The sequence below is a fragment of the Lepisosteus oculatus genome, chromosome 5 (genome assembly GCF_040954835.1).
Source record: "Lepisosteus oculatus isolate fLepOcu1 chromosome 5, fLepOcu1.hap2, whole genome shotgun sequence".
NCBI lineage: Eukaryota > Metazoa > Chordata > Actinopteri > Semionotiformes > Lepisosteidae > Lepisosteus > Lepisosteus oculatus.
Window position 1 is genome coordinate 36,575,371 of NC_090700.1, and position 27,933 is coordinate 36,603,303.

At 44.8% G+C, this 27,933-nt stretch overlaps 2 protein-coding genes and 1 long non-coding RNA gene across 3 annotated transcripts in view; 1 reads left to right on the top strand and 2 right to left on the bottom strand.

Moving 5' to 3' along the window:
• LOC102698535 (calcium/calmodulin-dependent protein kinase type 1D) overlaps positions 1–15,286 on the bottom strand; it is a 48,394-nt gene extending 33,108 nt beyond the window's left edge. The window contains exon 1 of the mRNA XM_069190330.1: positions 14,733–15,286. The gene's annotated coding sequence lies outside the window, so the exon portion shown is untranslated. The remainder of the gene's footprint in view (positions 1–14,732) is intronic.
• LOC107076866 (uncharacterized) lies at positions 2,052–7,833 on the top strand. Its single transcript, XR_001477997.2, has 3 exons — positions 2,052–2,200; positions 3,547–3,767; positions 4,309–7,833. It is a non-coding gene; the product is annotated as an uncharacterized lncRNA (long non-coding RNA).
• Positions 15,287–15,374: 88 nt separating the features above from the next.
• Positions 15,375–18,325, bottom strand: btg2 (B-cell translocation gene 2). Its single transcript, XM_006628430.3, has 2 exons — positions 17,809–18,325; positions 15,375–17,305 (listed from the first exon to the last, which is right to left on the bottom strand). The coding sequence occupies exons 1-2, from the start codon at positions 17,954–17,956 to the stop codon at positions 16,926–16,928; spliced, it is 528 nt and encodes a 175-aa protein (XP_006628493.1). The 5' UTR covers positions 17,957–18,325; the 3' UTR covers positions 15,375–16,925.
• Positions 18,326–27,933: the final 9,608 nt, after the last annotated feature.

A 27,933-nucleotide genomic window follows, 5' to 3' on the forward strand; every position in this document is an offset into this window, starting at 1 on the left:
TTCATCTCCCAGCACTGGTATGGTTAGTGTAGTTCATATGGGTGATGAATTTGTCGCTACCCATCCAAAGCCAAGTTACACATTATATTTCTGGGAAAGGACTCCCCACCCATTCCAGCACAACCAACTCCAGTGCCACTATGCTGATTCGCACCGTTGAACTGTTCAAAAAATAAAGACACCTGACCAAAAGGGGTCTTGTGTTTTATTCAGGAAGCCACCTCAAGCCAGTAAATCTCAAGTCTGGAGAAAAGCAACAGAAATTGAAGTGACATGGACAAAGCAAAAGAGGGAGCCATGCTGCTCCACTGCAGTTTGCCTGTGCCCTGGTGCTAGTGCTGTTTCTAATACTTCTGAGAATTTCCTGCACACTCATATGTATAATAGCAGCCACTGCCCTACCCTCAGGTCCAAAAGTACATGTTTGATTTCTTAATCATGCTTTTTTTTTGCACTCAGTCAGTATTTTTTATTCAGGTTTGCTTTGATCAAGTCTCCACAAAAACCACCTCTCTGTATATGAGTAACTTCCTTAAAGGTCAATTGGCAAATACTTGCCTAATGAGCAAATTATATCGCCTTGCAAAGAGAAAGCGTTTGCATCTGTACATGAGCAGACAGCAGCATGTTTATATTTGTAAACTGCTGCCTTTCTAAAGGGTTTTTTGCTCAGCCTGTCAACCCAGTGGAGTTATTTTTTTTCCGGTGTGAACATTGAACCATTAACCAGAGGGCACGCAAGAGGAAACTATGTGGGAGAGCGTTTATACCTGAGAACAAGAGGCACTTCTTTACAGTGTGGGAGTCTGGAACACGCTACCCATCCATGTTTTTTAAAAGTGCTACCCCGGATTCCTTCAAAAAACACTGGATGAGATCCTTGGATCAATTAACTACCAATGGGCTAGATGGGCCACATGCTCTCCACTCATTTGCAGCTTTAGAGTGATAAAGACCTGCTCTCTTACTGAAATCCGAGCCCTCTGTGCCATCCAATCTAATCTCCTGCCCTATCTTGCCTCCTGCAATGAGTGACTAAGTAACAGTCTATGAGATTGTGCTGATGGAGGGCCTGGGTGGGACCAGACTTAAGGCTCAGTAAAAACTCTTGTCATTCTCCAACAGCTATATGTAAATATGCCCCTCGGTGCTGAACCCCTGCAGGCTCATCCACCACTCAGAGTGCCTGAGGTGCATTCTGGACCCTATGCACCTTAGTGTCCGGCCCAGCCCAGTGATTCATTTGTGAAATCACTCTGTGCCAGTGATACAAACACTAAAGAATTTTTTTTTGCTAAATGTTTCTGTCTTTCCTTTTCCTTTCGTGCGTCTCTGGTTATTTTCTTTGCAGGACATGATGGCTGCCCTTTTGTGACTCAAGAACTCCCAGAGCGAGGTGGTGGGAAGTCAGTCGCTTGTTTCTTCAGCCACAGCCGAGGAAGAAGAAGGGGAGGAAAAAACAAGTGTACCAACTGTCACAAAGGGGGGAGAAAGCCTGTTTATCTTGGGCGAGTCCATTTCATCACTGCGCTCATTTTTCAGTGCAATTCTTATTTTTTATTCGAAGGAATAAAGGAAAAGAGAGAGGCCTCAGGACGAATGGGAGTTAAAAAGCTGCCACACGAGCAGGGGTTAATGCGCGACAGTTTTTTTATTTTCAGTGGAAACAGCTGCTGTCTGTTTTGGTATCGAGCGAAAGGCCTCTTGTTTTGTCACAATGCTGCGGTTTGTTGAAAGAGAGAAAGAGAATTGGGAGGGGAGAGAGGAGGAGGAGGGGGATTTTCATGCGTTAATGCCTGGGTCTCCTCCCCCCTCCCCTGGTCAGGCTGCACAGTGTTGAGGGAAGGTAATCCAGATTCCAGGCACCCAGGCAGCTGTCAGAGCAGGAATCCCTGTCTGCCATCCCAGCAGAATGAAAAGACACAATGGGAACTTTGTTGAAGCCACTGTATTCTGAGAAGGGGGGGTGGGGGGTAAAAACGTTTGGTAAACAACCACGACAAAGCCCTTCTGCAAGCACACCTCCCACACTCAGATCGCAGCCACCTCAGTCGTTTATTTTAAGAGCTTTACACAGGCTTCATTTCTGGCTGTTTAAAAACTTGTGGAAAATAAAATAAAACAGCCAGCGCCATTAGTCAACTCAAACCTTTTAAAAAAAGTCCTCTGAAGCTGAAGAAGACGTATCTTTTGAAGAGAGGTAGGTGCAACAGGGTTTTACTTCCTTGTTTTTTTTCTTCTGCTCTCTTCCCTTGGTATGTTTGAAGTTACGCCCGACGTTCTGTTTATGACATAAACACACGTTCAGTCTCTACAGGAGCAGCTGTGGCTCCTGAGGAATCTACTCACAGTCCCAGCCGTGACCCTAAATGTAACCCAACCCCGGGCCTAACCCTGAAGTACAGCTGGTGGAAACAGATACTTGCAGGCTCCTGCTTTTTTAAAAAACGGGCAGTTTAGCCACCCATGTATCTGTAAGCATCCATTCACCCACTTAGTTTCAAGGTATGAATGAGATGTAACAAATCACCCTTTTTACACCCCCTCAGCTGCACCAGGAGTGGCTGGTGTTGATTACAGAGCAGCTGTGTGCCTTTTCTGCCCAGAGACAGCGGCAGGCCGCGAGAGGCAGCGTCGCTACGCTATTCGTTGCACAGGAAGTAAGTGGGAGTCGAGCAGTTTAGGTCTCAAAAAGTCACGACTCTCTACAGCAACAGGCAGAGCCAGCCAATGAGCGTAAAGCATAGCTTCTTTTCTTCTCTCTCTTTTTTAATGCTTAATTTATTTATTTTTTAAATCTTTTTATTTGTCCCTGCTCTTTGAAATCAAAGTCTTGCGCCAGACCATGTGAGTTCCTGCGTGACGGGGGCTGTGAAGCTATAAACAGTGGGTGAAATGAAAAGGAGGCCTTTCTTTGTAATTTAAGCCACATATAAATCAATAAATGCACCACTGGGCCTGCCTGCCTTCACACGTCCTTTCAAATGGCTGTTCATGAAGGCTGAAGCAGTAGACAAGGCCCAGGCGTCAGACATTTCAAACAACTGTCCTCTAAGCTTCCTAAACCTTAGTTGTGTTAAACTGTAATTCTGCTCCCCAACAAACTGGTACATTTTGGTTCCCTGATGCAAAAAAAGGGACAGCAGGTCACAGTTTTGTCTCACAGATGACAATGAAAGCTGTCCTCACACGCGTGTAGTCAAAATCTATTTGCAGAAACACATTAAGATCTGTAGACATTCTTCACAAGCGAAACTACCACCTGTAAGTCAGAAAGGAGGTGTTTTTTGTTTTTCAAATATCTTTGCTTGAAATAAATCTAACAAATAAGTTAACAAAGCTCCTGCCCCATCTTACGTCATTACTGTTTGATTGTGATTGCTTCAGAAATTTTACAGCGGTGTACTGTGGTGTCTTGAGCCACGCACAGAAGTGGGGTCCTGTTAAATAAGAGTACGGTTGGAGGAAAGGATTAGCCAATTTTAGTATGTGTGCTGCCGAAGCAAGCAGGATTAGCCAAATGGCAACAAGGAGATCTGTCTTCAGGGCCCAACTGTTGTCTGCCTGGGAGGACGGGAGAAGTTGGCTGACAGAGCCCAGGGGAAGGCGCCTCGGGGGAGCTGTGGTGATTAGAGGGGCTGGCCTTGGCGAGTCCGGGCCGAGCCCAGCCAAGGTGACGCAGGACGCCTGCCAAGACAGGGCCGAACCCGAGCCAAGCCTGGGCCAGGCCTCTGAAAGAAGCGATTTGGGAGACAGTCGGCTGGCACGTACGTACGCACTCTTTCCTGCAGATTATTCCATTTTCCCGGAGTACTACAGTGTTCAAGCCAAGAGGGAGAGAGCTCACCGAGTTACTTTGTTTGGGGAAATCAGTGAAGACAGCGCACTGCCTGGGTTTTTGTCTCATACTTTATATGTGATGCTTTGTAAAATCCCCTGTTACTCCTGGCCAGTGGAGATTTACAAAATGAGAAAATAATTACAAGGAAGTATAGACTTAGAACATATGGGTGTATTTCTCCACCAATAACTTGTCCAGACTTCATTTATCACCTCATAGAGCAATGTAATATGGAGACCACATATATTTGCCTGCAATTAAAAATGACAGATATTGACTTTTTTCTTTTTAACAAAACCATGCCACTGTAGCAAATTCTTTAAAATCCTATTTCCAGATAAAATCATGTTTCTTGTGGTGCTTGGAGCAGACTCATGCTCAACCTGGCCCGGACATGCATTTGAAAAGAATGAATTGGTTCCACAGTGGTTGTGCAGCATTTTCTTTTAATTACACTTTTTAACCAGTTTCAGATGGCCTGGATATCTGGCATGTACTGCGGCCTTGGTAGACCTGAACTTTTGGGAAACTTTTGCTGGAGAGCAGGAAACCCGCCTGGATACAGACAGCAACCAATCAGAAGCGAGAACGAACTGAATAAACAAAGTTTGGAGGCAGCCCTGCAGCAGCTGCCAGGGTCAAAGTTCAGCTAGTTTGTTTCAAAGTTCTCCAACCGCTTTAATCAGGGATAATTGGAGGGTGAACTCAGTATGAGGCAGAAAGGCACTCACAGAAACAACATGTCTTTATATTGGTGAAGGATTCATCAGAACTAAATTTTATTGGACAAAAAAAGGTGCTCTAAAAGCTTTTTTTGGGTGCATGTCCCGTGGTAAACCAAAATACTGTCCAGACGAAATCTAACATTTAATAAAATCAGCCTCAGGTACTACAGTGAAAGCATTTGACCTTCTAGTCTTTTGACTAGAATTATTTTGCAGTTATGTGCAGTTTTTTTGCAGCTTTTTGCAGCTATTTTGCAGCTTACACCCGAAGAAGGCTCCATGGACAAAATGTTACGTTTTCTTTCTTCTCTTTTCAGCATGGCATAAACCTATTACTTGTTCCTTTACAGTTTAAAAAGGTAAAAACAAACAACTGCTGGATGAAGTCCTTTAGCAATGTTGGTGAACTGTTACCACAGATTCCTAATTCCTAACAGAATAAAAGGAAAGAGAGGAGCTAACGATTTTCATGATCAAACAAGACAAAAACAGAGATGTTGTAGATTTTTCTATTTTAATAGAGTATACCATCTAAAACCTCTTTTAGGTTTTGCTCTTATACAGTCCAATTATCAGGATGTCATTCAAAGTCTTTTGCTTCAGTGCAAGACATTTCTCTAATTTCTCTTTCTTCGGTCCCTCTATTATACCTTCAAACTATTCCAAATACTTGGACTAAAAAAAAAGTGAGAACAATATTGCACTGCATTTGCAAACTCCAGAAAACACTCTTTATTTCAGGTTTGACAAGTTTTTTGTTCTTCTGGTGTTTGTTTACTTTTAAGCAGTTTGCTTTACAGTTAATTCCCTGTACACTTTCCAACAGCCAGCCTGGACCAGTCTTTCCAGGTGATATAGCTTAAGGGATACTTTGTTATTGTGGCAGATAGCAATCTTAGAGGAAACAGTGCCAGAGAATAACACAAGACCCATTAACTAATTCAACAAGTGAGCCAGAGAAGGAAAACACAGACAACATTACATCTTTTCTTTGTATTTTCATTGCTAAAGAACATATTTTCAGTTGAATTTGCATTCTTTCTCTTTGGAAGTGGATAGGTCTAAATGGTAGATTCAGTGCTACGCTGTCAAGACATCACAATATATTTACCTTAGCGCACTGAGGGGTGTAGAAAAAGACAGAAAATCTTAGAAATGTAAAACAGTTTCAGAACTGGAAGTCAACTCAAATGTTGACCACGCTCTTTATGTCAGAAGTCCATGGATGTATTTTATCACTTCAGCTTTAGAAAAACAAAGCAAAACAGCAATGTGAGTGGTCATTCCATCCAGTTATTTTTGGTTCTGTGTCTTTGAACACTGAAACTGTGTTTTAGACCAACATGTAAGACGCTGGCAGAAACTGAGGACAGAGCGACACTGTGTTTTATACCTTGGCTCATTCCCAGCAAACAATTAACAGTTAAATAATGTAGACGGGGTTGAAAAATTTTCAATCCAGCCCTTAATGGGTGTGTTGTTCCAATAAATCCTTAGATTCACTTAGCTAGCATGGATACACAACATCACCACAGCTAAAAATAAAAAGAGAAAACTTTGTAGTGTAGAAAATCACATATCGGCCCTCCACAGTAATTATAATAATAGGGTTAATAATTATTACTTATTTCCCAGACATAAATCTTCTAGTGGACCAAGGCATTTTTGGACAGTAAAACAACTCCAAGAGTGGTCCATAAAAAGGGCCTGTTTTGGGATGAAAGATTCTAGTTTAAAATGGAGAACAGAACAAATACAGACCCTCTGTCTGGCTCCTTCTGTACACAAGGGTAACCCAGCCAAATTCACTGAGAATAAACAGTGAGTAAACTCTAAAAAAAGATTTACAGACACACGGCAAACAATCTTATCAGCTCCTCAATAATGACAACTCAACCACTTGTAGCATAATAACAGGGGTATCTGTGCTGAGCCTGGCACTGGGGGAGGGCAAGGTGGAGGACTAATGGTAATTAATAGGGTGGGGGAGGAGGTAGACACAGACAATAATGACTTTAACAATACCCCTGCCCCCATCCAGATTAATGGATCAGAGCTGAAGCAAATATGTGTGTTTTCCCCCAGCCTGTGCTTTCTGTCTGTCACATATCCCAGTTGTGCCATGCTCACCTTAGCTCCTTTCCCACTACATTATGAGCTTTGAACTCCCCCCCTTCAGATATTTAGCCTCCCGTCAGCTTCTCTTCTACAAATCTGTTTGCCAAATGTAAGGTTAATGTTTATGTATGGCCTTGATTTTTGGTTGTGTTTTGCTTGTCTTTTCATTTCAGTTTGTATTCGTTTTTTTAATATTAATATTGCATGTGTTGTACGGCTGCTTCATCTGTGTTCTCTTGCTGTACCAAAACCAAATTCCACCAATGATTGCTGTGTGGCAAAAATAATTCCAAGTCTCAGTCTCACTCAGCTGTTGCCTGATCTCAGTCTTGCTCAGCTCCCCCTTCACCTTGTCCGCAGGTACTCACTGCTTCCCAGAATTTCCTTTCGGCCTGTTCTGGCCTTCAATACACAACGGCGCTCCGCCACCACCTTCCTGAAAGTGGTTCAAATGAGTAACCAGCCACCTTTAATTGTGACCTAGAAAAAATATTGCTGCAATGTTATTTAGTTTTGGTGCTGTAATATGTTTTTGCTACTTTATTTTAGACAACACCAACATGGGGAGTAGTGGTCAGGGTCCTGGACTCAAGGAAGGCTGTGGGTTTGAAGCTTGGCTGAGGATGTGGCTGTTGTATCCTTAAGGGAACTATTTCAATCACAGTACAGTAATGGTGGTAAATGAGAAATTGTTCTGAGTGCTTATCTGGTTAAAGTAAAAACTATGGGTTCAGGCCTTGTTGTTTGTGTGATGAAGGTTGCCTCATAGTCCAAAGACCAACTGCCTTTCAGATGAAGCTGGGAAAATTTTTCACACTCAGACTGCATTTTATTGTGCTGTAAACTGTAAGGGGTCTAACAGGTTTGATAAACCAAACAAAACCTGCTGTTTGTCTACATGGTTGTCCACTCCCATGACAGCTAGGGCCTGCATGGCCAGCATCTGTGTTCCTCTTCCCAGGTGTGTCCAGTAGCTCTTATTACTGACTAGTCTAGCCTCTAATCCAACAAAGGTTCTGAAATGATTGAATTCAATTAGAATTCCAATGCCTCCCTGGCATGTATGTCTTTGTGCTGCAGTTTTCCTTTACTCCTGTTCAACCCTTGCCTGGTTTAAACGAAGACAAACACACCAGGAAATTGAATACCTCTGCACTGGGTCTTGCCTGATTTCCAGATGCGCCCCCCCCCCCCCCCCCTCCACCCACCTCAAGCGACTGCTTTCAGAATGGACTGGGTTTGACCCCCCCCCAGTGATTCGCCGATTCCTTATTTCGAATTAATCTCCTTTCTTCCTTTGTCTCGACACAGTTTGGGGAGCGCTGCGCGTCTTTTGCACACGCTGCTCGGTGGCAAGTTGTGAAGATTTTAATGACAGAACCCGAGGTTTTTCACTCGTTTCGACAGAGTCTGGGGGAAAGCGCTCTCCCTCCTATTGAAACAGTCTTTCATCTTCCTTCTTTTGGTGGTTGGTGGTGATGGGGGGGGGGGGGTATTGAGTGTGGTAGCACAGATGGCAATGGGGCTGAGAGAGAGGGGAAGAGGAGGAGGGGGGATTTTATTGTCTTCTTCCTTGAAAACACCAGATGCCCACTCATATAAAACCCATGGAGCCAGCGCCAATTGTTTTGGTCACGTGTTGATCCAGGCAGCTCCTTTCTTTCCACACACACAGCCTGTTGCCTGATCAGCAGGGAGGAGGGAGAAATGTTTCGGTCTGCTTCTTTAATTTTTATGAGCAGAGTTTCGGGGGCACGAAATAGGCGAAGAAAAGGAGGCGCTTAATGCAAGTGTTAGGCTGCATTGTCTTAGCTAAAAAGCTAGAGCATCCTAGGGCATTTTGTAGACAGGCAGTAACTATGGAAGATATGAAAGTTAATTAGTCCCCATGACTGTTTCAGAATGCTAGAAAGGAGAAACAACCATACCACAATGATGAGCAGCAAGGACAAAACAGCTGTCAGTGGCGGCTCATCTTAATGCGAAGAAACTCTCATGGTTTTGTGCTTATTACGTTGTGAACAAGTCCAAAGAAGACATGTATAAATTAAAGGAATGGATATGAGCTAACTCTTGATGTACACAGATATGAACTATGGCATGAAGGCAGAACCACGTAAAGAGACTTCTAATCTCGCATTATTTGTATATCATGTTATGGGTTCCACAAGCTTTAGGGACATACAGTAGTTATGCATTTTGGATTTTATTCCTAATCTAAATCCACGCTGGAGTTCAGCACGTAAAGCGATGCGTGGTGAACTAAACTTCCACATTCTTACATTTGCATAAAGACACCTCACCAAACCGGTGCCAGATGTCATTTTTGGAGATAGATCACGAAGTTCCAGATAAGCAGCCCATCATTTCTCTGGTAGTTGTGTGAGAGAAACATCTTAATAAAAATAAGGTTTAAAAAAACCAAGATCATCAGTATAACGAGCCGCACTGATCCAAGTGGAGAAGAAGGGGAAGTTCACAGTCCAAACTTTCTGGAGAGAAAGGTCAACATAGGAAGAGCATTACTACCACATAAAATTTCCATGTTGTTTTGCACCCTGTGGTTTACATATGCCTACTACACCTTGCAGGTTTTTGCTATGCTTTCAGTTTCACATGGCTCACATCAAGCCTTTCTATTTCTCTCCAAGCTTCACCACATATTTATTGCAATTTCACTGTGATTTCATCTCTTCCCATGGTTTTGTATAGAGAACACTGACAAGGGGGCCTTACAGAAAGAATGAACACTTTTTAAGACTTGCAATGTCCACGACCCTCCTTGTCACACCTATACTTTGGAAATCGGAGCAAGACAATGTTATTGTTCAGCCTGCAGGGAGTGCCAGTTCCGACGATTATGGTCAGCCACCTCAGATTCCATGAAGATCAGTGTGAAGTTTCACAGGATCTGCAAAAACCTGGTGCACTTTTGAGTTTTTATCTCTGAATCTCATACCTAGTCTGCTGCACAAATATATCTGTCAGTTACGTTTTGGCAAGGAGCCCTTGTGGTCTGTTCTGCTGATTCTACTAAACTCTGGCAAGACTAATAACAGGCTGGGTGCTCTGATAGGACATAACAAAGGACAAGTTGGCAATTTACAACCCTGTGGGTCTGGACACACCCTGCAGTCACTTACGAGTCAGGCTGATATTTGCTCCCATTGCGAAATGGTTATAGGCTGTTCAGAAGATAAATGCAGCTGCTATCTGGCTCCAATACGCTCATGGGATAAAGCCCTGCAATTTTCCCCTCTTTATGGCCACACCAAAGCAAGGCCAGACACAAAACTCAAGACAAATGCTCAAGAATTAGACGTTCAGTCGGGTGTTTAGTAATAATCTGCTCGGGGATGCAGACAAAAAAAATGTCATTACTGCTGATGCATGTCATATCATGTACAGTATGAGTGCCACTTAAAACAGATCTGGATTTAAGGTTTACGTTTTTAAAGAGAGAATTTAAAATAAAATTTAATCGCAGTTATTTTAGTGAGAGCATTAACGATTTCTGGAAGACAAGGATACACTACAATGCATTAATACAAAATTAAGGATGATTTATTGCTATATCTTATCACATCTTTTTCCATTTTCTTTTTTAAGAATTTCTATATAGGCATGAAATCACAACTGATTAAGTGTAGGAATATTAATTAATGAGTATGAATATTATCTTGTCCAATTGAAATGCTACTGTATAGAAGATAGAGCTAAATCTACCATTACTGTATATATAACTATATAACAAAACAATAGGAATAATAACCAGAAAATAATAACCAGATCTAATGTTTCAAAAATAATTCAAAATAAATATTTACTGTATATGTGTACAAATGTAAAAAATATGCTTATGAACAATGTCTCTCACTGTTATGTGACAGCAAATAAATAATATAAACCATTCCAGTACCATTGCAGTAATGACCACAATCCTGTGATATCAAAGTTCAGAACCTTCATAAGCACACACAAACAATAGCAGAAATATTGCATTCGTGTTGAATTATTAACCCAAAAGATAGATAACACAAATTTTCAAAAGATCTCTGCTGGCATGAAAACCAGCAAACTGCCTAACTCTCCGAAACACAGAAAACACAAAAAGCAAATTCTGTGGCCCAGAACAAGTTTCTACCAACAGCACAAGAAAACGACAATAGCACATTTGGTTGGCTGTTAGGTCTTGTCTTATGACATTGAGTCATCGGGACATAAGAGTTTCGCACTAGATAAATTAACAGACGTGCAGGCACTGCCACAGCTCACTGGAAAACATTGCAAGTCTTCAAATTGAAATATGCAAAGAACTCATCTTGTACTGTGGTGAGGGCAAGGACATTATCTGGGAGCCTGTGAAAACAGTTCCCTGGCCAGCCTGAGATTCACTTTCCCCAATAGAAGGGACTGTTTAAGGTGTGGCTTTAAGAAAACAGACTGCTAATGAGGGGCCCTGCTTCACGTCTTGACAAACTTCAGGTCACCAAGCACATTCCAGACCACTAACAACTGGAAAAACATGGCTATCAGCACACAGTTGCACAGCCAAACCCACAAATTACACAAACTCGGGGAGGAACAGGAATAGCCTAAAAATGGCTGTGATGAGCTTCAGCTACAGTTATGTGCTAGAGATGGGACGCGATTCCAAGGGAAGTAGCACTAACAACGAGGGTGGAAAAAAGAGCTTCATCCCTGGAATGCTCTCCTGCTGTTCAGATTGCGCTGAGCTGGATGCGCTAGGGTAAGGTCCAAGAGCTGGGAACTGGGCTTGATCGTCTCCTGAGTGACCTACTGGATTCAGGTCTGCTGAGCCCTCATCCTCAGGCGCCAAGAAGAACCCGCATCATGCTACTGCCTGTAAAGCACCACTTGCAAGGTGTCATGTCTTCAGCTGCCCCACCCGTGTACTGGGCCTGACCTGGTGCCAAAGTAAGACAGTGGTCACTTGGGTCTGATACAAAAATGCTTCCTTACTATTTTTATCCAATCTTCTTTGGTTACTGATACTTATGTGCCATATTGACGTCAAGTTTTTTTCACATTTTCACTGCATTTATTGTTTTCATGCGTTCCCACACCTCTAAACACCTCCCCCTGACTCTGCCAACATTTCCTTGTGCCTCTGCAGCTCCTCCATCTGCTTACGCCACAGCCAGCTTTTCAAAGGGTGGAACTTTCCCATAACAACATGTTTATTTTACAGAAAGAGACAAAAGATGGCCCCAAACTCCCAAACGCAGTCCAAACAGTAACAACAATAGTGCTAATCAGAACATGCTGTCCAGTGTTTTTCCTTTCGAGAGTCTATTGGCGAACAAAATCGCACGTTCCAAGGTCTGCTTCATGATTCCTGTTGCTCTCCATTGTTAAACTGCCTATGGCCTGTGCTGTACAGGATGCACTGCACTGCAGTGTCCGGCTGAGTTTCGGAAAGGGTCTGCAGGGGCTGCTAGTCCCAGCCAGGGACCATCCTGTGAAACTGTGACAGAATGGTCTCTTCTCAGACTAGTCCCGAATGGTTTCATCAGCTCCACTTTTTGCTCTAACGTAATAACAGGGTGAGGTCTCAGTCGATCCACAGGTATGATTTGTCACCCGTTGTGCGGTTAAGAGTCTGCAGCTGTCAAATGCTATCTACAGATGACAGGTAACCCAGCCATATTTACAGAGTGGCAAGGGGTGATAATTATTGGACTTAAATATTACTTCCAGGTGCTTGGAGGCAGACCCTGTCTGGTCTGACGGCACTGGCTTGCAGCTTTTCTTGACTGCAACATGGTCATTGGGAGATTATGACAGGAGCGGTCCGACCACACCTGCCCAGTTCTCAGGGGGTGGGAAGTTGAGAAAAGAGCTGTTGCTGCACAGCAAGTCCTCTCTAATGAGACATATTACACACAGGAAGCACTCTCCGTCTGAAATCCGCCTTGACATCACCTCGCTCGTTTTAACGTGGGTGCAGACGCGCAGGGTGAGAAACCATCTGTGTGACTCGAGTGACAGAGCGCGAAGGCTGGCCGTGCCAGACCCACCTGGGCCCTCACAGGGGCTGTGCACAGGGCTGTGAAGTGCACGGGCTAAGCCCCGTGTGTCAATATCCTGCCACAAAGCCTGCAGAAGATGTGGGACGACAGCACAGGCTCCAGCGCCTGTCGCAGCTTGAGCTTTTGAACCACATCACATCACAAGAGATGCAGAAGAACACTTATTGCCAGGAACACCTGTGTGCCACCAACAAAGCCCCAGTCCAACCCCCTGCATTGATCTGCCAGATTCAGACTTTATGTTCACAAGAAGTCAGAAAAGCCCTTTCACCACACTTTGGAGAAACAATTTTGCTGTGGCGTGAATACCGCTCTAAGTTATGTGCTCAGCTCGACATGGACAGAGGTGATATGAGAGATGTTGCAGGAGAGGAAAGTTTTGTGTTGTTTTTTTTAAAAAAAAGCTCATGTAAAAGCATTTGCATTTCAGATGAAGAGTAAGAGTATTTCAGAAAACTGGGACTGCATGGGGGCAGACCACAGCTTGGTTTTCCACTAGTTTAAGAAGTGTTTTATTTTAAAACCGAACGCCTTTGAAGTTATACAATGAACAAAAGAACGCCTTTTCACAAACTAGCCCAGCCAGAGTGGATCATTCAGTGACACCCTTTGCTATATCGGCAAGTCCCTGAAAGTCCAAGGCCTGTTATCAAGTCTATTACCCCTTTCCAAATAACACTTAATTTCCCAGGAATCAAGATTAGTTTTGAATGCTCATTAAACCTTTCAAGTGATTAAGCTGTAAGATGTTATAATTAAAGATATGGCATGGCACGACTTTCTCATTAAGACAACTGTAAGCTTGTGGACATAAACATTTGCACTGACAACTGAGCACATCTTAAAGACCTTTGGACAATCCTAGCCCTGGGAAATCAGTCCACTAAGAAACAAGTACACCTTAACAACTACCCACTGTATTACATCCCAGTGAATTAATCTTGTCATTCAATAGTGTCTCTGCTATTGTAATGATCAGAGCTGCACTGTCCATGGTGGGTGGATAGAGACCCGAATATCTGTCAGCAATTAGAACGAGGGCTCCATCTGCTTCCTCTGACAGGGTTTCTATAGGAGACGGGAGAGGAAACCCAGCCCTTGGCATTGCTTTTCTCCGGTTTTATTTTAAGGCTCTGGGTGAACTGGAGAAAGCATTACTGAAAACAAAACACAATGACACACACACACACAGAGGGCTGGGGCCTTGAAGCGAAGACAATGGCATAAACAATGACCGACACTGCAGAATGTGTGACATGAGTTACTCTTTGGTCTTGGGGGCAACTCTCTCTCATGGTAGTCTGTACTCCAGCCTGCAGGCTCTTCAGACTGAAGCTTATCCTGGCTTCTGCGCTATAAGACTGAGAGAGTGACCCCCACATCGGACAGTTGTCCATTACAGGGTTACCCCCCCGCAATACTGGCACCCAATCCTACAGTTGACTGGAGCAACTGGGAATATGGCACCCGGCTAATGAGAAACAGTAGCAGCTGCTCAGGAACTCAAACCTACAACCATCCACTTAAAACATAAAGGCCCTCAACTTCTCCCTTTGTCACAAGACTATATTGAAAGTCCTGTTTTTGCACACTGGGTGTGGTCTATGGCATACAAAGGTTTCAGCTGGTTTATCACAAGGAAAAGCAGCATTAAGGAGTGGTAAGGACTGATAAGCGTACTACTAAAAGTTAAAAGACACCCTACCTGCCTTTAAAGCCAAGCGGCCTTGTCGAAAATCTGAGGTAGCAAGAAGCATGATACCAGCTGCACTAGCTCGCCGAAGATTACGATGGGACTTTCCAATACAAAAGGTTTAACCACAAAAGACAAAACAATCAAGCCCTTCTGTGAGCATGCACTGGGGCTTTTTCGAACGGAGCAGTAAAAGGAAAAAAAAAACGGTCTTTCTGCTTTGTTGCTGCGAAGTGTCAGTCTGGCCTAAAAAAATAGCTTCTCCTCTGCTAGGATGAGTGACTTTTTTTTTAATTGCTTACCTTACCCTGGACATGTCGGGCCCCTGTGAGCAGCTTGTGTGATGCTGGGTTATCTACAGCCTTTATGTTCAGTTTGGGTCAGGTGTGTGCCAGAGAGCACCAAGGCAAGAGTTAAGCGACAAGATCTTGGTGGTCCACCAGAGAAAACCCGAACCCCATTCCCAATTCCGAGCAAGGATGTGGACGATCGGGGTTATTGTTTTCAGGTGCACTAAAGGATCCACAGAGAGAATCCAGTACAGCATGCCCACAATATCATGAAGGGAAACAACTGCCATCCTCGGAAAAACGCTGCAATGTCAGTGTTATCCAAAACAAATCCAACTGGGGCCTATTCCCATTCATTCTTTGAGGGGGGGGGGGGGAATTAAAGTAGTATTTGGTAACTACAGGACAGAACTGATTATTTTCAAACAGTGCTCCCCCAAAGCAATCCATCATCCAAGTGAAACAGCTCCATTTCCTAGAGGTATTTCCTTCACTGGTCTTCTTTTCAACAGATCGATATAGTTCCAGGTTGGCTTTTGAGGGAAATTAACATAACAGGATGTGTTTTGGGGTTATTGCATCTGTATATCAGTTTCAACAATCACTTGGTCAGACGTTTAGCAATGGCACGGAATAATAATTCCAAAGACTGGGTAATTTTCAAATTTGTAAAAATTTATTTCCTTAAAATGACTTTGTGTAGAGTACAAAACTGTACATTTATCTATGTACACAATCTATAAAAAAAATGTACATGGAATACATCTCCTCTTGCAGCTTAGAAAGTCTACAGCCCCTCAACCCCAATCCCCCAAAAAATAGAAACTGGTAAACATCAGCTGGTCAACAGCCCCATCAAAAAAAAAATTAAGAACATAATTACACTCCAGCATTAGGATACAACGTGTCAGTTTGGCGCTTACAAATTTACAACGGCCTCCTGTCTCACAGCTTATTCCAACAGGCAATGGAGATTCCAAAAGGAAGTTCAGTGGCCACTGGACACAATATCCATAGATGTGACCCCCCCCAGCAGCCCACCCCCCCTCCCCCCCACCCCAGTCTAAATGGGGCTCTTTCCAGACAAACCATCGTCCTTCCCAACAGGTTTCAGGTTCACAGCACAAGAACTGTTAGGAAGGAACACTTGAAGGTTTTCATCCAGGACAAAAACTGGAGAACAAATAAAGCTGTTCAGTGCCAGTCGCCCTCAAGCGCGGAGAGCGGCTCTTTGTGTAACTGGGGTCCTATTGCACGGAAGAAAACAGCAGGAAAAGCTTTTCTCTTAACCCCTTTCGAGGAGCACAAACTCCCACAACACTGGCTTGCCCGAAGGCTGCGTGGAACGAACAGGGGGCAGCTACAGCAGGAACGGTAACCCCCCCCACACACACGCGACCCGAAAATTACAACGAAAAAGGTGGGCGCGACGACTGTAAAACAAGGGGGTGCAATTTACAAAAAAACAAAAATGTCAGTTCCAAATTTGAAACCAGTAGTGCATTACTCGAGCTTCTTTGTTTTACAATCACCTCCCGGCTCTCCCAAAAAAACAGGCCACGCTGTCGGGATTTCTGTAAAGTGGCGTCGAGGCCCACGTGGTTACAGTGATCACTACAAAACTGTTAAAAAAAGCACGCACACCTGCTGGAGTTAACCACGTTAGCAAACAGCTGTGTTGTGGGAGTTTTTTTATCCTTTATTGCACCTTTTTTTGACTCCTCAAGAGGGCACAGACATGTTACCCCCTTCCCCTCCCCCAGATATATTACGCAGTGTCAAGATCACGTGGATAAATAAAAAAATACAATGCTTCCTCAGCATGAAAAAGATTCGCGCAGTTAATTCTAAAAAGGACACAAATATACAAATACGAAATGCCTTGGCAGTGCAAAAAGTGCTCATGGACTGGCCCGTCCAAGGCAACTATTTTTTTTTTGTTAAGAAGCTACATCTTAATGCAAAAAAATCCCCTGATTTATTCTTCACTGGGCTGTTTTTAATGGGTGCTCAAGCTAAACCCCTACAGGGAGGCGGGTAACAGAGCCCCAGTAACTGGAAATAGGCCTATTTGGGGGGCAAAGAATTACATACCCAGCTGTACAAAAAATAGAAAGTCACTTCCTTACAGGGTGAACGCTGGTTGAATCCTCCCTATGAAAAACGCATTGCCTGTCTTTTTCCTGCACGACGCTCTAATGCACATTAACTGGAAACGGTCATCAGGTAATTTTTGGGAGGGCTGGTGCGCCCTATGAGGTACTGGTTCTTGCAGGTGAACAGGGGGTTGTAGGGGCCGAGGCCGCCGCCGGCGCCGCCGGCGCTGGGAGAGTGGCTGGAGGCCGGCGGCGGCGCCTCGTACAGCACGCAGATGGACCCGTCCTCGCCGATGCGGTACGACACCTCGTACGGGTCCACCCAGAGGGTGAGCTCCCTGGGCAGGAGCTGGTACAGCTGCTGGCTGCTCAGTCCGATTCGGCCCGCGGCCTTGCTGATGATCGGATCCATCTCGTGGTTAATCCGAATGCAGCGGTAGCCGGAGCCCTTCTGCGGCCGGTCGGGGAACCAGTGCTGTTTGTAGTGCTCTGGGGAAAGAACAACAAAGCCGCGTACGTCAGGACCGGCCTCGCAGACAGAGGCTACAGCTCGCATTCAGATCTGGAGATGGACGCCGATTACCCAGGGAGAGCGAGCGAGCAGAAATGAAAACTTCTCACACAAGGAAAGAAAGCAAATATTTACGTCTGAGAAAGGCATTGTAAATAGGGGAACTTTGTAACCTAGCAGTAGACGAAGCAACGTCATCGTCTACAACGAGGACCAATTCGAGAAAAACTGGAATCCTTTAAGCAAGGCTAACTGGTCCCGAATTGAATGCCTCTCAGAACGTACGTCTAAATCAACCCAAGCATATTTTTTTCTTTTTTTTCTCAGTAGAAGCATTATTTTTACAAACCGCTGCCACTAAATGGCCCCACCAATGATTCCCCTCGGGGATAACAAAGACACTCTCTCACAAAAACTCCCTTCAGACGCCCGTTCGTTTCGCGATTACAAATCCTTGGACCCCAGAGGACCGTCCGCTCACCTGCCAACGCCTCCTGCAGGCACGCGCTGAAGACCTGCAGCCGCGGCTCGTGGAGGAAGCCCCGGGTCCTCAGCAGGCTCGTGACGAACTCCGCGGCGGCAGACAGCTCGGGGATCATGTCGCCTTTGGTGCTGTAGCGGTGATCCATGGGTTATTCTGCCCCACGTTTGGAAACGGGTTAAGAGCTTTCGAAACTTGCCGGGGCTAGAGCGCTTCTCTTCTCGTTAACTCCTCCACGCTGCCGTGTCGATGGTGCGTGAAAATGATTTCTTTTTCCTCCGAAAAGGGCCTTTCCTTTGACGCGAAGCCGTGTCTGCTTTTTCCTCCCGCCGTGTTTTGAAGTTTTAAAAAGAACAGTATTCTCTTTGGCTGGTTCAGAGGGTCATTCTTCTCCCCGACGTAAGAAATTAATGAGTTAAAAAAAAGACTGTACATATAAAAACAGGGTAACAATAAGTGCAACGACGGCAACCGCCTGAAAGACTAATTTCTTCGCAGCTACCTCGCCTATTTATGAAAGGGGAACACAAAGAAGTGACATAAACTAAGAGGCACAGTGACAGGCGTGTGTAGCGGGCCAATTAATATCTCGGAACTTGACCCACCTACCAGTGTCGAACATCTGATTGGCCCGTAGAGTTCGAGGGGGCGTGGGAACTACGGAAAATGCCCTGAAGCGTCGAGGGGCGGGATTATGCAAATAAACTTCCGCTGGCCGAGTGGAGAAACTGACGTCAACGTATCAACGTGTTTGGTGACGACACTACTGGGAAGTTTTTTTTCCTCGTGTTAGATTTCAAAGCAAGTTTACTTTTTTTGCGTGAAACATAACCTTATAGGGAGGCGTTAAACCGAAACACCCCCTAAAGCCTGCGTTCAACTTTAGTTGTCTACAATTTGAGCACAGTAAAATCTAATTTTGAAGGAGTCGTGTTAAAATAGTTAATTATGTTTTTCCTATTAAGTGTCCCAAGTTTCAGCTAAGAAATAATCCTTGTTGTACAATACAGCATCCTTCAAGATCGAGTTATCAGTACGTCGCACAGCCAGCGTGAATGAATGCGGCATCAACGCTACACTACATTATAATGAAGCGTATTAAAAACAAAATAACTTTTTTAAACGACCTGAAAACCTGCTCGCGGGTGAAAACAAGCATATTCAGTATATTTACAGTAAACTACTGATACTAGGGGCTCTTTAAATTATCCTGGCAAAATAATAGTATCATTCCTTGGGACTGCTGTTGTTTTTCAGTGGTCAGTTTAAAAAAATAATAACGTGAGGTTGGGGCTTGAAGTTAACGCAGCGTATCTGATTCATTTACAATAGCGTCTGGTCTTTTGAATGATGGCCAAAGATTTAATCTGTACAACAGCCCCCGTCTTTTGTCGAGCTCGTTTTCTACTGATCACAAAGGAATATTTTTCCAGCTGAAGTCGTGACCACGCAGTCTCTCGGGAGAGATGACTGGTTAATGTTTGTGATCTGCTCACGAAGCTGGTCAGATTACCAGTCCTTGGCGCGTTACATCTCTTCTATTTCACGTTTAAATTAAAAATTAAAAATATTTTATTTACACGTATGTCTTCAAAATACCTTTCGCGTTTAGATAGGACATTAACACTTAAATATAGAAAATTTTCGGTCTTTTCTCTGTACAACATCAGCCTAATTGGTAAAACTACACTTTTTGAAGTATTTTCGTATCGCATTTTGATATTTGTGTTACAAAAGCTGTTTACTGAAGCAAAGCAACTACATTTACAGGAAGGATTAGGGCGGATATCCGTTATACCTACCGAAAAATGAACACACATCACCTACGACTGAACACGGAAAATTGCTTGGGCTTTATATATACACTTATACAAGATACATAGAACACTTTCCGACAACTCACTCGGGTTTTGACAAGGTTGAAAAAAATATATTTCACTGTACTCAAAAGGAGAGAGTGGGTAGTGCTAACAAGGTTATAACGTTTCATCCAAACTACGTGTCACAATTGTCATCAACAACATCATTTTATTTACTGCAATCAGGAAATAGTTAATACCTTTCGAGTACCAGAACACTGTTTTTAAAAATACCACATTCGTGAGGTTTTAACAAATTACTAAACACTCAGTTTACTTCCGGGGGTTTCTGAAGTCAGCAGTGCTTCAACGAGCTGTTTTTGTAAGCGTGGTTAATAAACAGATCCCACAGTCAAACCCAGATTAGTGCATTCCCCTTGTTTTCACCAGCAGAGTTAATAGTTTGACCTGGCGCCAAGTTGCTATGGCTTCCAATAACTATAATATCTTTCGCATCCACTGCGCTCTCCCCCTTTTCACCTCTTCCTGTGGAAAAACACCAGGCCGCGGGGAGCGCAGGTGACGTGCGGAACGAGCGCGGCGCGCACGGCGCATTCCGCTCGGGGTACGCGCTGTTCTGCGCGCTGCCTTGGCCGGCGTGAGCAGCAGGAAGCTGGCCCGCAGCCTCTGGGATTGAGTGTGTGCTGGGAAGGAGCCGAGGGCTTGTTCCGAGAGCCAGCGCCAAGGCCTAAATTTTGCGCTGACGACAAAAGGCGCTCAGGGGGTGAACCCAAGTAAACAGACGCCCCCCGAGGCTCACTTTCCAGCACAAACTGTGCAGATTATCTATATCGTTGTACGCCACCGACGTGTTAGATGCTTTGGGAACTTGTCAAATCTAAATTTGCAGCTAAGCGTGCAAGCCAGAGGAAGTTTAGATGTAAGGGAATGGGGAGAGAGCAATTTTGAAAATAGTCTCTCCAAACCTGAGATGTGCTTCCTACCCCCACCGTAGTTCATATTCCAGACCACCTCCAGCCACCAGAAGAGACTGGCGCCGCCTCTGGTAGAAACCAGACCACACGGCATTGTCCGAGCTCGACCGAAGTCGAAAAACAAAACCTAAGATATTTGAAGCCCCAAAAGCATTGTACAGAGGAGCAGCCAGCTCGCCCTGCCATTAGAGACAGCGGGGAAACGGTCATCAGTGGCCACTCCAGGCGAAGGCACACCCAAATCACAGGGATGAGCGCTTAATAACACACTTAATATAAAAAAATCTAAAATAAAAGCCAGCTGCGGTCAGACTCTGCAATTTTCGGCTGGATGACGCAAAAGAAAGTCTCTGGTTTGAGTTCCAACGAGAGCGGCCGGCTGTGTCGAAAGTCGTCTGTACGGGTCACTGGTTTCTCTTCCTCTGTGATTTCTTTCCTGTGTGGATTTGGGTTTTTAACCCGTACCTCTGGACTTGTAATCGCAAAAAAAGGGGATAGCAATGTATTTTTGTTCTTTGAAGTACAATGTTTTGTTAATTTTTTAAATATTTAAAATATACCAGACCGACGTGGATTTTCTTTTTTAAAACTGTCCACGTCACATCTTTACTTGGTTCAGCTGGGAAGTAATAGGTTCAATCCATGCTGAAAAGAGAAGAGAGAAAACACAACGTTTCGGCTGTGAAGCCTTCTTCCTTTCTTAGTTCAGATTGAAGGCGTATGAAAATTACGAGATAACAGTCTTCTTTCAAAATGTCTTTTTTGATTAGCTGTAATAAAATATACTGTCTGGAGGCAGAGGTACGACTATCTTAAATGATAGGCTGTGGGGGTCGAAAGACGTTTGTACAAACATGAGTGCCAACGTGTGAATGGCAGAGTGTCTCAGAAGAGTTTATACAGTTATACTACACATGGCGCAAAGTGGGCTCGGGTCAAGTGTCGTCTAACAATGTCTTGGGGAGCAGGGCTTTCATCTTCACGGCGGGAGGAAATGAAAGGGAGGCGCCAAATGTTCACACCTGAGAAACCAGTTCCACTCCTCAATTACTGTACACAGAATTAACCTCTGTATCCCACCCTTCCCTCGTCCGGAGTACAGAATGGCAAATGAGGGGGGGAGGGGTGCTTTGTCTTATTGTTTCGCTGCTAAATTTAAATATTTTTAGATACGTGAATTCTCACGGAGTATCCTTTCAAGAAATTTAAATCCAAATGCCAAAAGAAATGTGGTTATTGCGCCAATAGATCGTTAGTTTGATTCCCTTGTTTTCTTTGATTGTCGGGAAGTAACGAAACACCGGGGTTGTGACAGTATTGAACAAAGCTACACGTTCATGCTGTCCAAACCGATACCATCTTTCAGCAAACAGATGAGCTTAGGTAGGCAGAATGGCCTCATGTTGTTTGCAAACATTCCTATGCTGTAAACGATGATCGAGATGTTATGAATTGAGAAATACACTGAGAATGTATTGACAAAATGCATTTACTTCAGCCTGCTGAATTTATTGAACTAATGTTAGACTGATGCCTCAGATTGCCGATCTGACTTTGTAGGCTAAAGAAAACCCCGTGATTTATCTAATCTTAAACCTTCATGCAAGAACATGCTGCCTCCGTACGTGACGGCCGCAGGGACCAGAGGCACACGGAGTGACCACACAGCCGGAGTTTGCGACGCCTGTGTATACTCGGCGGGCAAACGCTGATATGTTTACGCCAGCCTTTAACGTGAAGTGCGAGCAGTGTTTGTCAGTGGGGCAAGGCCGGTTTGTGCTCACAGAAGGGCACAGTCTGTAGAAGTGGCTGAAGGGAACACGCTCGGGCTTGCTCGTCACCTGATACTGCGTCTCTTCGAAACGCCCAGTAACGTAAGCGAAACGTAAGCAGTTTCCTCCAGTGGCGCTGTGCGGTATAAACTACAGGCTTGCTGTGGTACCCCAAATTAGAGCGACAGTAAAGTAGTAGTCAAGCGAAATTAAATTAAGGTTATAGCGAGAAGGGGTGTGAAAAACGCTTGGTCTTTGGAAAGCAAAAGTGTGGTGTGAGCACAGAAACTATAGGAAAAAGTCTTGTCTTTTTTGTGTTTGTTTTTATACCAACATTAGCTGCACTGTATTACTATGGCTGGGATGGCCACTTTTGCTTATTTCATGGTTGAAAAGGTAAATGGTAATGGAAAGATAAGGAACAGAGGTTCCTTAAAGAATCCACACCAAAACCCAGGAAACACCTCCTCACATGGGGTTTGTGAAGGCTTGGTCCCAGCTCCCAAGCCATGATGGAGGACTAGGAGTATTCAATTACTAGCAACCAACATGCGCTATACTGTCTGCCCTCATTTGCCACCTCTCGACTCCAGGCTTCTCTCGACTCCACTTCCTGCCAGGCTCGAGGACTCGTCAGAAGCAGCCGTTTCCCCCACGTCTCCACAGTCAGGCTGCCGGAGCTCGTGTGGATGACAGGCAGCGAGACGGAGCACAAGCCACAGAAAATCACACAAACGGCGCAGGAGAGGCCCAGCGGTAGCCGGATGACAAACTGCCACCCACTCCAACGCTCCTGTCCGCCGCGGGCCCTGCAGAAAAACCTGTAGGCCGCCAAGAGCTTCTCGCACTCAGGGGAGCTGTGGTATCGCTGTGTGGGACTTTTAGTCACAATACAAGATAAACGGTAGACTAAACAGCCGTGTGGGAGAGCACATCGTTCCCCCCTCTCCCTTCTTGTTGTTATTTTCCTGCTCCGTCGAAAACCGCCGGCTGGTAGCTGCGCGCGTGGGCCGGGCGGGGCTCTGGGCCCTGTCAGGCGGAACAGCGAGGTGGGCCGCGGCGGCAGCGGCGCTTCGGAAACCGAGAGGGTGCGAGCGAGCGCGGTTCTGTCACCAGGCGGGCCGAGGAGGTGCGGAGCCCTGGAAAGTTCTGTTCTGGGGGCTCGGGAGGGGGGCTTGTGGTGCGGCCACAGACTAAATAACTTCCCCTGAAGATGTCTGAAAGTGGGAAACAGAGAAAAGGCTGGGCTCCTCACCTTGCCTCTCGGATATTCTGAAAGCATACTTGTTATGAAAGGCAGATGATGTACTCTGCTCCCCCACCTCCATTATCAAGCCTCTCAGTCATCCTCTCACATCGGCCTGCCTCTGTGAATCAGCTTCTGTCTTTCTGTGTGCCGTGCTGAGGGTTCTGTTTCCCTGAATGTGTGGGTGAGGTGAGGCAATGAGGTGGAGGACAGATTGCAGTGCTGCGCAGGTTTCAGTGCCCTGTTGTGTACGAGCCACTGTCTGCCACCCTTCACAGACTTCAGCATTGATGCCTATGTAATATTTAAAATTCCTTACAGTTCTATAGCACTTTCCTGGACACTCCACTCAGTGCTTTCACAGGCAATGGGGACTCCCGTCCCAACCAATGTGTAGCCCCACCTGGATAATGCAATGGCAGCCATACTCTCACCACACATCAGGTATTAGTGGGGAGGAGAAAAGTGTGATGAAGCCAATTCATTGAAGGGGATTATTAGGAGGACAGGATTGGTAAAGGCCAGGGGGTAATTTGGCCAGGACACCATAGTAACACCTGTACTCTTTTCGAGAAGAACCCTGGGATTTTTAATGACCACAGAGAGTCAGGACCTCGGTTTTACTTCTCAACCAAAAGATGAAACCTTCCTTTTTACAAGTTAGTGGATCCAAACACACTGCACGGTGAGCCCCCCCAGGTGGCCCCTCTAACACCTCTTCCACCAGCAGCCTTTGTTTTTTGCGGTAGATCTCTCATCCTGGTACTGACCAGGCTCACACCTGCTTAGATTCAGTGGGCTGCCAGTTGTGAGTCACAGGCCGATATGGCTGCTGGCAATATGTCAACTACTTGCTGTGAAATAGGTACTGAATTACTGCATTTATGGTGGCACAATGCAGGGCCTCGCAGCACTGGGTTCCTGGGTTCAATTCTGGACTTGGGGAGCTATCTGCGTGGAGTTTGTAAGTTCTCCTCGTGTTCATGTGGGTTTCCTCTGGGTGCTCTGGTTTTCTGACAGTGTTCAAAGATTGAAGGTTGTAGACTTCTGGGAAACTATAATAATCATATACTTTAATTTCTATAGCATTTGATATAGTGGCTTCTCAAAGTAGTTTATAGAAAAAAATATATATCATGAGAGGAGACAGTATAATTATACAGGTACAGTTAGGGTTTGGAACACAGTAGAAAAGCAAAGGGCAGACACAGAACCAGATATATAAAACCCCTTCTAGAAAAGAAGGTTGTGAGTCTAAAAGAGCTCATAGACCGTGACACTGTAATATCCGTAGGGAGAGAGTTCCAGAGCTTTGGGGCACAGCAGGAGAAAGCCCTGTCACCCATAGAGTGTAGACAGGCTTGGGGGACAGACAGGAGAGCAGAATTAAATGAATGAAGGTTGCGAGGTGGGGAGTTGAACAATAGTAAATCAGAGGTCTACTGAGGTGCCAAACCATGATGAACCTTATAGGTGAGCATGAGGAGTTTGAAGTTGACACAAAAACTGATAGGAAGCCAGTGCAAAGACTCCAGGATAGGAATAATGTGATCACCTGGTCAGGATTCTGGCTGCTGAATTCGGGACACACTGTAGGTTTGTTCAATGTCTAGATACCCCAGGATTTAGATACCCCAGCGAGATTGGGTTATTCATTTTCTGACAGCTTTATCCAATACAGAGATACAGAGGAGCAACATACAGAAACACCAGTGGCACCACTGACACCACTGTAGGTTAACTGGCTTGTGGGAAAACTGGCCCTAGTGTGAGTGTGTATGTGTCTGTCTTCCCTATGATGGACTAATGTCCTGTCCAGGATGTATCCTGCCTTGCACCAGGTGCTTGCTGGGATAGGCTCTGGCTCTCCCACACCTCTGTATTGGTTAAGGTGGTTAGAAGATGAAAGGAAGGATAATGTATTTTATTGAGAAATTTAGCACAAAGTGAATTAGCAACTGCCTGATACAGATCATGTTCTGGTTCGTCTTTGAGGCAGCAGGGTGCAAGCTCCACTCACAGCGCACAAGAAGAGAGCTCGGGGACCAGGGGAGGCATCACCCTAGGCAGTTGGAGAGCCCCTCCTGGCCAAGGCTAGCTCCTGGCTGAAGCAGATGGGAGCCCCGGTTTATCAGGCAGGGCAGTCTCCTCAACAGACAGCATGTGCGCAGGACAAACGCCAGACATGTTTCAGCCTTTGTGTCCACAGAACTCACAAACAGTCTGAGCAATATCATACCATAGAGATGAGCATTGAGACCATCTGCAAGGAATAGCGCTGAAGGAATTAATCACAGGAAGGGATCTCACTTTTCAGACTAGGTTTTCCAGAGCAAATGGTGTCTGTTCCTTCCGAGTTATTTGTGAAACAGCGACATCATCTGGGGAGTGAGCGTCAATGCAGTTATAGGTTATGTTAATTCTGAGAGCCGCCAATTGGCGGTCATTTAGCACTCTAACTCTTCACAGGTTGCCTGGCTGCTCATTGTTTTAATAATAATAATAATAATTGCTTACACTTATATAGCGCTTTTCTGGACACTCCACTCAAAGCACTTTACAGATAATGGGGACTCCCCTCCACCACCACCAATGTGCAGCATCCACCTGGATGATGCGACGGCAGCCATAGTGCGCCAGAACGCTCACCACACATCAGCTATCAGTGGGGAGGAGAGCAGAGTAATGAAGCCTATTCATAGATGGGGATTATTAGGAGGCCATGATTGGTTAAGCGCCAATGGGAAATGTGGCTAGGACGCCGGGGTTACACCCCTACTCTTTTCGAGAAACGCCCTGGGATTTTTAACAACCACAGAGAGTCAGGACCTCAGTTTAATGTCTCATCCGAACGACGGCGCCTGTTTACAGTATAGTGTCCCCATCACTATACTGGGGCATTAGGACCCACACAGACCACAGGGTGAGCACCCCCTGGTGGCCCCACTAACACCTCTTCCAGCAGCAACCTTAGTTTTTCCCAGGAGGTCTCCCATCCAGGTACTGACCAGGCTCACACCTGCTTAGCTTCAGTGGGTTGCCAGTTGTGAGTTGTAGGGTGATATGGCTGCTAGCTAAAAGGGTTGGGTTTTAAAGGGTTAGTTAAAGAATGATTAACTCATTTCTAAAAAACAATACTCGCAATTCCTTTTTTAAATCGGTGATCATTCCAATCATAAATAACCATGTTCACATAACGTGTATATACGTACACACAATATACATACATGCATAAACTAATATATGTATAAATAACAGATATACTGTATATGCCCCGTCGCAGTATTTTAATACAAACAGCTGCTTACAGGTTCAATTCGCAGCACGGTCAGGTCAGCAGATGGCGCTCATGGACAACTTGAACAACCAGCAACAGCAGCTACCAGTTCGTGTTACCGTTTCGTATATTAATGATATTAATACACAACGTTTTTGAATTCCAGTGTACTCATTTCAGTTCTCAAATTTTCAGAAATAACTGTTAAAATGCGTGTATGTACACACAATTAAAATAAAAAATACTAAGCTTGTACATAACTATCAAAAACTTCCTTGTGTTTCTATAGATCTTGGCATTCCAAAGCTCTATACTTACTGGAAGTGCAGCAACCAGTTTCCCACTCTGCACCAGCAGCCCACAACACTGTAGATCAGGCAGAGAACAGAAAAGCTGCATTGTGTTAATTAATAGGAAACTTTGTGGAAGCCTGATTGTTCAAATCTGCAGTGGAAGATAGCCAGAGCACCAGAGTTAACAGCTCTGTTTTTACAGACAGTGCCATGGCATCTTCAAATGACCAGCTATTTAACATTACCTCTGAAATACAGCACACTGTCCCCAGTCACCACCCTTGGGCATCGGTTTGGGAGTTCTGCAAACCCAGCAGCAGCAACGTGGTTTTCCCTGGAGGTCTTCTGTCCCAGTACAGACCAGGGATATTCATGATGAACTCCTAAGATCTGATGGGATTGGCCTTGATGACTGTAGCGTGACCTCAATCTCCAATGGCACAGTGTTGCAGGCCAGTGGTAATGAGGTTGTTATTTTCAGCTCACCTGCCACTAGAGATCATCAAGACCTCTATTTTTTGTATATAAGTTCACCTGCGGTGCAGGTTACTCAATGAGATAATTGGCAAAGAGGCTCAGATACATATTTTCACATGGTGTTAGTTCAGGCTAGTTTAGTATGTAAAGGTACTCATGGTGGTGGTGTTGGGTGTTTAGAGTAAGTCTTTGTTTTATGTACAGTATATTAAGATGTTTTGTTAGAATAAAGTCTCTTTGACCAATACTGTGCTAAGGAGTGTAAT